We start from the raw sequence: 9,813 nt of genomic DNA, 5'->3' as shown, positions 1-9,813 counted from the left end.
CAAGCTTCAAACATATAGCTCTAAGAGCGCCTTTCATGATTTTCGGCGTTTGCCCACTGAGTATTATATATTCACGCCTTGCATATATTTCTAAATGTGCAGGCTAAGCATTGGAGCGAGATTGGACTGGTGCTGGTGGGGATTGTTTCATCGATGAAGTTCTTTGTTGATTTCCTTTGATGTTAGAGTCCTAAGGATGATGTACTTTGCTTTCCATCTGACATTGATAAAACCTTAGTGAGATGATACTTTATTCCTTCCTAATCAAGTAATATACTCGCGATTATATGTCTTCATACATATAATTGTTACGCCTTTTGCTATAATACTCTTGATATCATGCTTCCTTATGGAAAATAAGCTGTACCTATTTTGTTTTTCTTCTTGAAATTCCTGATATTCAAGAAGTTATAACGATGTTTACGTATATACCCTTGAGCCGAATTATAATGCTTTGCCTTAGTATGTTTTGACGTGAGCTTCCGCCCGATGTTCAGTTTAGTTTTATTGTTCTTTATTCATTTATTTTAGTCGTATCGATACTCGTACCCCGCTATCACTAGCGTTGGGAATCGGGCTGCGATACGTCCACTACACCAGATTCGCTCATAGATAACGGATTTTATCCGTTATCTATGTGCGAAAACATCCGTAATGTATAGTGGTGTAATGTATGTGAAGTTCATACATAACGGAGATTTAAGCGTTATTTATTCTATTATACATAACGGTTTTTAATAAATATATAACGCTTATAATCCATTATCTAAATAATTATACATAACGGTTCCAACCCGTCAAGAAAGTTAAACTTCACCGTTATGTATATACATATATAAGTAACGTTTTATATCCGTTATCTATAATATTATACATAACGATTTTAACCGTTATCTTTGTCATAATACATAACAGTTTTTTACCATTATGTATGCCAACTATAGCTTTTAGCATATTTTTAATATTTTTTCTCAATTTTTCTGTTATTTATCTAAAAAATGAATAAATGAACTTAAAACAACAAAATGAGAAAACCATCAATAACATATATTATATACATCACAAAACATCCATACATAATGTTTTGAGCCCAACTAAAAAAAAAATAAAAATTGGGCTTTTGTTGCCTTCTAAAACCAACACCTCTCTATAAGCTCTATAATCTTGTATCTTGTCCTTCAACTATATAACTGTTGAGCTGCTCGCGACCGCAGAGTGAAGAGTACCGCCTGAAACTAGAAATATACAGCTGCACAGAAATAAACAAAAAAAAAATGAGAGATGATAAAATTAAGCAATTCTTGCAACTGTTATAAAAACACATTTCTAAAAACCTTACGTACATCTCCATATAAACATCAATGGTGGAAAATAAACATCTAAATTCATTAAGTAATCACAACCATTAAAAAAGAATAATGAATGAATTGACTATAAGATGAGTTCCGCAGTATATGTGATCCCAATATTTATGATCATGTCAAATACAGAATTCTTCTAGCTCAAGTTTAATCACCTACAAAGTGTCAGCCGCCTTTTTTAGATCAAGTTCACCATCCTCTGCATGCTTTATCAAAGTGATAAATTTCTTAATCAATAGACCTGAGAAGCACTGCGCATACCAATCATCATTAAACTTGTATGGCAACAATCAAAAAATATCTAAAGTATTTAATTAATTAAGAAGTTCTTGGTTTCTACATTTTTTTATGTTAGTTCATGCTGTCGTAGAATAGATAGCTCACTCCTCAAATGTTCTCTAGCTAAATGACTTTTAATTGACACAAGGCTAATAAGAAAGTAGATTTACTAGCTTGTGATACAACATAGTGCCTACAAGTCAACTAGCAATGATCCTCATCTAGCTCACTTTGTGCCTACACTCAACCAAATATTATCTTAACAACAATCACATACTCAAGCATCCTTGACCGAGCTTTCCATATTCATTAGATCTATCAAAAATAGTAATGACAACATTTTCAAAGATACTCACCTCATCACCATCATCATTGTCGTCATCATCTTTTACCTCTGGTCCCATTCCTTCGGCCACTCCATTCCTTCCACTGAAATCTTTACGATCCTCAAACTCCAGTGCTTCACTGAACTCATTCTGCCCATCATCACTATCGTCTTCTTGAATACCAAGCCCTCCCTCAAATTGCTCCTGTAATTTACTCACTCCATCATCTGCTGACAAGTAACCAATGTCACTTCCTGTTTGGGCCAGCCATAGCATCATATTGATCCGCCCAAAAGAATTCTAGTACTGTTGTAAACCCTAACCAATAACTATAAAATGTTGTGACCTGCATTATTAATTACTTTTGAATACAATCATGATTCCTATCCAGTCCAATCATAAATTTTCAATTTCATAAAGGAAAAGATGGAATTATAACAGAGAGCCAATCAATCTACATGTAAGAAATTAGGAGCACCATAACACAACAAAATCAGAATAATTTTCCATTAATCTTGACATGAATCTCATCTAAACTAACCCACAAATTTAAAGGATAACTCAATAAAAATAGAATGTCAAATGCTAAAGTATCTTAACATTCAAACTAATTGTCACAGAGGATACAGGTTCTTCACTAAATATTGGACCATTACTAGAGATATCTAGTTATCATTAACCAGCATAATTTGCAATTAACTAGTACAAACTGACTCTCCAGCTAGATACACACTAGTAAGAACTTATTTTGACAACATACTTCATTATCATCTCGAATAACATCACAAAAAGATCAAAAAACAAGTAAGATTAGCACATTTATGGGCATCCAAATCATTTCCTGCCCACAACAGGTAATAATCCATCTAAATTCTTACACAGATAGATTAGGGTTAATCGGCTACAAATACGAAGATCAAGCAGCTTAAAAAAGGGGCAATTGAACTGGCAGCAATAATTCAAGGGTTTCCCATCAAAATCAAGATTTCGAACCATTTCTTCAATAAATGATCTAACTACCAATTGATTCATTAATTCAGAAAGGAAGAGTTGATATCCACATACCCTTTTGAGTGAAGTCTTGTTGGAGAGCAGGGATGGAGCTCGAGTGAAGAAATGGAAGGGAAAGAGGAAAAATCGAATCTTTATATTAGTATGGAGGGAAGCGGTGAAGGCGGCGGGGATTCATAGCGGCTACTCATCGGAGTCGAGAGGGAGACGGTGATAGAGGCTTGAGAGATGAGGGAGGATGACGGCGGTCCGGCTGACCGTTGCTGTCGACTGAAGAAGAAGATGGTGGTTCAGGCGGTAATCTCGTCGGAAATTGAAAGGGGAGAAAGCTAGGGATTTTTGGGGATTTTTCATGATTTAGAGAGGGAACGAGAGGCAGGCAGATGCGAGGCCTACAGAGGGGATACCGTGGCAGTGGTGGCTGGCGGCGACAGTAGCCGCCGGGTTTGAAGGGAGTAAGGCAGTGGCAGAGAGAAGAAGAAGATAGGAGTACCGCGAGAGAGAGAGAGAGTGGTGGGTGAGACTTCAAACTTAGGAGAAGAAGGTGAATTATGTAATTAGGGTTTTTATTTTTTATAATATTATTAAAGTTAAAATTAAAAATAAATATAAAAAGTAATCATAACAGTATTTTAGCGCTCATACATAACGGTTAAAACAACCATTATAAAAATACGCTCATAGATAACGGTTATCTTAACGGTTCGATAACACCGTTATGTATGCACCTAATAGATAACGCTTATTCATAACGAATTACTTCGTACCGTTATCTATGCTTATGAGTAACACTACATAGATAATGGATTTCTGTAAAAACCGTTGTCTTTTATAAAAATGCGCTCATACATAACGGTTTTTTAAAAAACCCGTTATGTATGCAGTGTTATGTATGTGTATTTTTGTAGCAGTGGTCACATCTCATGTCCATCAAGAGAGCCGTTTCCACCCAGACAAGGAACCTCGAAGATTGAAGCCTCAGCCCAAATTCGAATTGCTCTCCAACGGAAGAAATCTTGATGATGTTCTATGCCAACTGATCTATTCAAGAATTCTCCTACAAATAGCGCTCGAGGATTACTTCAACCTTCACCGATTCAACAATATAAGCTGAAGCTCTGCCGAAATTGCTACTCAGCCTAAAGCTTAACCTCCCCAAAGCTTGAATCGAAGAAGAGAATTCCAAAGCCAAAATCAGTCACTGCTGATTACACATATTCTCTTAGACCTTAGGAAAACCTCTGCTTACCCAGAAGCCAAAGGTCAAACTTGCTTCAAAGAACTTGTTCTTTGCAGTATAGTTGGCACTCGTTCAAACCTTCCCCCAAAAGAGTGTTTGAGTGATTCGGAGTTCAGGAAGGTACTCTGACTCTGAGTGAGAACTCTTAGCACGGGTTGTGTTGAGCAAGAGAAATCCGACGCGAGTGAAGCGTGGGTACTGAAGAAGGGTTTTCTTCAGTGGTACGACTGTGTGCACCCGGTAAGCACACGGTTTGGTTTGCAGTGCACCTGTTAAGCACTTGCGGAGTGGATTGTTGGTCTGATCAACCGACCGTGGATGTAGGAAAGAGTTTTTCCGAACCACGTAAAAGTCTCTGTGTTGTTTACAGCTTTCATTTTTACATTCTAACTTGTGTTATGTCAATTGATAAACTGAACACTGATTAACTGCAAAGAGAAGCCTAAAAACCAACAATGTGCTCCACCGAGGCTATTGCGAAACTAAGTTTAATTTCCGCTTGCGTATGATATCAGTCTGACTGATCTATCTTCTGATAGTCAGGAAGAGTGTTATCATCTCTGTTTTAGCAAACCCGACTGAAGCCTTTATTTGAATCAGTTAAGTTCCAGCAACTTTACTGATAACTCTTTACTGAAGAGCTTTCAGTATCAGTCGTTAACCCTGTTTGGTCAAAACTATTTTCAGTAAAACAGGAGTCTGTGTTTGCATGTAAAGTTTCGTTTTGATCTCTATCTGAGATCCCTCTGATTGAGAAGTTTTTAAAAATAACCCATAGGTGTATTTCCCCCTCCCCATACACCTATTCGAGACCCTCTGGACCTAACAATTGGTATCAGAGCAGGTTGTTCGCAAGAACACTCTGTGTCTGATTAGGTTCTAATTGAACTAGATCCTTTTTCTCAAAGGTCTCGAAAAAGTTCTCTCTTTCTTTTTGTGCTTGCTATCTGTTCTATCTGTTGTTATTTGTTCTCTCTTTTTGATGGAGACTAACCACAACAGATTATCTTCTCTACCTATGTTTAGTATTGAAAAATACGACATATGGAAGTTTCGGCTTGAAAGCTTCCTCACCGCCCAACATTGCCGAATGTGGGAAGTCATCACCAGCGGACCAGTCATCATCACTGAAACCGTCAAACGGATTCCTGTTGATCCACAACAAGATCCTTACGATGAGGTCCAGCCCAAGCAATATGAGCTTGACAACCTCGCCAAAAGTATCATCTCCGGCATCGTTCCCGACAAGCATGTCATGAAGATCATCAAGTGCGGAACTGCAAAGGAGATGTGGGACATTCTGGAAAGAATGTACGTAGGTTCCGAGGAAATCAAGGAGAATAAGCTATCCATAGCTTGTCAGAAGTTCGACTCCTTCCTCATGCTCTAGAATGAATCTGTCGAGGAAATAGAACTTAGATTCAATCAAATCTTGAATGAAGTTCAATCCATTTCTAAAGACAAATACACTCAACGAGAAATCAACCTGAAGATTCTTCGAGCACTGCCACGAGGAGAATGGTAGATCTACTCAGTCGCCCATGATGAGCAACTTTCCATCAAAAGGCCTTGTTAAAAGCATTGGAGGAAAGGTTGCAGCTGACAAAGGAAAGAAGATCATGATCGTTTCAAAGGACGATACTTCTGAAGTCACAACATCAGAAGAATCAAGAGATCATGATATGGATGAAGTTCGCAAACGCAAACTGATGGCAAGATTAAATGTTCCACCTCCACGGAGCTACAGACGAGCAAAGGAGGCCCCCAACCAGTTCATCCTACTGAGAAGACTGGAAAGCAGATTTCAGTCAAAGATCGGGGAAGGAACATCAGGAATCAAGAAGAATCTTCTTCACCAGTCCAGGGGGAAGAAAGGCCACATCAGTCAGAAACTGACATCAGTTCAGTTTCAGAAAGAACAACATCCATGGAGACCAAATAATGATGAGTCCAGTCGAGCCAAGCGACAACCACGACGACAAGCAACTGGACATCAAATGACTCATGTCACACGACATCGGTCAAGTCTCCATCAGTCTACAAAGACTCGAGTATCTCAAGGAAGATACTTCGCCGAGCAAAGAAGACCTCAACCACTCATCAGACAGAATTACTACAAGAGTGAGGCCTTCAAAGGAAACTCTCAACAGAAGAATGCTCGTGTGCCAACTGAAAGCGCCAACAACGTCAGTCAGACGATCAACAAAGCGCAAGAGATCAGCCAGACCAATTCTGAAGCAGATATAGGTTCCAAAGGGAACTCGAGCTAACATCGAAGGACCCAAATCTTGATTGGGTGCTTGAAGCAACTCTTCCTTGCAGGTCAATGTCAGGAAACATAAAAAGAAGGAAGAAGTTAAAGCTTCAATCAGAACATGGTATCTGGATAGTGGCTGCTCGAAGCACATGACGGGCTACAAAGAATATCTATCTCAGTATGTTGAGAAAGCTGGATCCAAAGTTGCATTCGGAGACAACTCAATCGGAGAAACAAAAGGCTACGGTGTGCTCAACATGGGTAACGCAGTATCAGTAACGTTAGCTTTGTTTCTGGTCCTAAGCATAATCTGTTGTCTGTGAGTCAATTTTGTGACAGCGGTTTCACAGTGAAGATCAAGAAGGATGAATTCACTGTTAGAAACAATCAAAAGAAGGTGGTTCTGAAAGAATTCAGACAAGAGAGTCTCTACGTTGTTTCATGCATGGGAAGACAGCCCACCAAAAACATGCCTCATCAGCAAAAGCAGCTCGGAGCTCAACTGGCTGTGGCACAAGAGACTCAACCATCTCAACTTCAAGACGATCAACAAGCTTGCTAAACATCAACTGGTAGAAGGTCTGCTTTCTATTGTGTTCCAGAAGAAGCAAGAATGTGAAGCATGTCAAAGAGGAAAGCAGACGCGAATGTCATTCAAGTCAAAGTCAGGACACTCCTCTGAAAGAATTCTGCATCTACTTCACATGGATCTGTTTGGCCCTATCTCTCCAAGAAGCTAAAATGGTAGGAAGTATACCTTAGTTGTTGTGGATGATTATTCACGATACACTTGGGTTATATTTCTCTTCAAGAAGAATGAGACACTGGAGGAACTGCCAAAGCTGCTGAGAAGACTGAGCGTTGAAAAGGAAGTCAACATCATCAGCATCAGATCAGATCGTGGGACTGAGTTCCTCAATAATGTCATTCGTGAGTATTGTGATGAACAAGGAATCAGTCATCAAACTTCTGCAGCAAGAACTCCATAGCAGAACGGAGTTGCAGAAAGAAGAAACCGGTCTTTGAAGGAAGCAGTAAGGACGATGCTAGCCGAATCAAAACTCCCCTTGAAGTTTTAGGCCGAAGCAGTCAACAACGCATGCTACACGCAGAATCGCTCCTTCCTCACTCAGAGACATGGAAAAACTCCATACGAGCTATGGAAGAACAGAAAGCCATCAATTGCCTACTTTCATGGTTTCGGTTCTAAGTGTTTCATCCACAACAATGAAAAGAAGAGGTTAAACACTTTTGATAGCAAGGCTGATCCAGGAGTCTTTCTTGGATACTCTGGAACAGAACGTTCAAGCAAAGCCTATCGAGTGTTTAATTCTCAAACTCTTTGTGTTGAAGAAACACCTCATATGATCGTTGATGAGTCTTCAGATGATTTCAGGGAATAGGAAACTGAAAAAGTGTGTCTAGAACACTGAAGGTTCCAAAGCTGAAATCCACAACTCCGAGCTATCTACTGTCTTGGTGTGGGGACCAGGCAAAGATGAAGATACTGAGAAGCTTCAGTATCAAAAGATCAGCCAAAGGTCTGAAGTTCAGACTGGAGCTAATGCAGATGGCATGAGTCAAGGGGGAACTCCAATTGCTGAAGATCGAGTTGAACATGCAGAAGCAGCTCCAGTTCAACTCTCCCCTACTCCAGAAGGTGATCAACACTTCAGAACCATTCTGACCGAAGAAGCCCCACCATCTCCAGAAGAAATCAAGAAGTATCGAAGATGGTTTGTGAAGGAATATTAAATTGAATTAATACTCTAACTGCCCGATGATCATTTTTTGGATTATTATTAATTTATCATACAACGATTAATCCCTAAACATGCATCTATGAATTTAATGCTGCACGTTGGAGTCAGAATTACTTACTTGTAAATTGTACGCATAGGCTGTTGATAGCAGAATCGAATGACTCCAGCTCTGACCTTCTGGACTGTATCCCGCTCAGCTTTCACCGTTGGATGGACAACGAACTGTGAAAGTCCCAAGGCAGAAAACTCCTCACGTGTGTGGCGCCTCTTTCTGCTCTCACAAACCCTAATTAATTAGTGTGTGTTTTTCCTGAGAGCAGACAACTGTATTTAAATAATTAAATACGTATGGGGCGCCAGATTTAGTGTAGGGAACGATTTCTGCCTCTTCTTGGGCTAGGAGACTTTGGGCCAGTCCAGGGACCAGAAACAATGAATAAAGATGGGCCTCAAATAAATTAATTCTCTATGGTCAGCCCAGACCATAATTAATTTATAAATATTAGTTCATTCCACTAGAGAACCAATATTGACTTACCCCTTTATTGCCAGTGATGAGTCGAGGCTTGTATTTAGACTTATTAAATCCCCGTATTTAAAATATCCGACATCCATTAATTAATTAGAGCTCTGACAGCTTAAATTAATTAATTTCTTTGTAATCCTTAAGCAGTACCACTCAAACCTTATTATTGCGCCTGAACTTAATCAACCTGCAGGGTTTAGCGCAATAAACATTATTGAGCTCCTTAAGGGGATGTCATTATCCTATATCGGATACGGGTATTAATACAGATAATCAAATATCATTTATTAACCGCTATCACCCAAGATACAGAGTACTCAAGTTACTATATAACTCTCACTCATAGTAAGTCAAAGTGATATACGAATTAACATATATATATGAAATCTTATTAGCATCAAGATCTTATAAGTCACCGAGATCTTTGATTATTCACTTAAGTCAGATAGAAGAATATATCTCACTGTGGTCCTATCAATACGTTATGACGTACCAGTATAGATAAGTAGTCAAGACAAACTTCTTCCATCTATACCGCAGCCTAAACCGATGACTCATCCTAAAGTCATCTCGGCTGTGATCATATTATATCTTAAGGTTATTCCAATTATATGGTCTTCTGTGATCTACAACACACCATATAATCTACTTATATAGAGATAGAGAACATACACATGCAATCATGAACACAAACAGATAGGAGATTAAAACAGTGAACGTAGGAATCATTGTATACAAGCATAAAAGGTTCTTGCTTTCAGTATACAAATCCAACAATCTTCCACTTATACTAAAGCAAACTTTTAGTATACAATGTGTCTAAATACTAGCTATTACACAATCACTTAACTTCTTCTCCCACTTATACTGAAAGTTTTCTCTAAGTGGGTGGCATCAACCGCAATCCCATTCCTCGAGCATGCTTCTCGTAGGTCTTTTGCGGCAAGCTCTTCGTGAAAGGGTCAGCTAAGTTCTCCAATGTATTAATCTTCTCAACCAGCAGATCTCCTCTGTTTACGATTTCTCGTATGATGTGGTACTTTCTCTCTA

General features: G+C 38.9%; 1 protein-coding gene across 2 annotated transcripts; it reads right to left on the bottom strand.

Moving 5' to 3' along the window:
• Positions 1 to 1,095: 1,095 nt before the first annotated feature.
• LOC130992898 (uncharacterized) lies at positions 1,096 to 3,515 on the bottom strand. Of its 2 annotated transcripts, XM_057917662.1 has the most exons (3): positions 3,032 to 3,515; positions 1,997 to 2,312; positions 1,096 to 1,249 (listed from the first exon to the last, which is right to left on the bottom strand). In XM_057917662.1, the coding sequence occupies exons 2-3, from the start codon at positions 2,243 to 2,245 to the stop codon at positions 1,157 to 1,159; spliced, it is 342 nt and encodes a 113-aa protein (XP_057773645.1). In that variant the 5' UTR covers positions 2,246 to 2,312; positions 3,032 to 3,515; the 3' UTR covers positions 1,096 to 1,156. The 2 variants fall into 2 exon arrangements, with proteins under 2 accessions (XP_057773645.1, XP_057773644.1); XM_057917661.1 differs by lacking the exon at positions 3,032 to 3,515 and having other exon boundaries at positions 1,997 to 2,882.
• Positions 3,516 to 9,813: the final 6,298 nt, after the last annotated feature.

The sequence above is a fragment of the Salvia miltiorrhiza genome, chromosome 7 (genome assembly GCF_028751815.1).
Source record: "Salvia miltiorrhiza cultivar Shanhuang (shh) chromosome 7, IMPLAD_Smil_shh, whole genome shotgun sequence".
Classification (NCBI taxonomy): domain Eukaryota; kingdom Viridiplantae; phylum Streptophyta; class Magnoliopsida; order Lamiales; family Lamiaceae; genus Salvia; species Salvia miltiorrhiza.
Note: the sequence above shows the minus strand (reverse complement) of the source record. Positions and strands in the feature narration are given on the sequence as shown.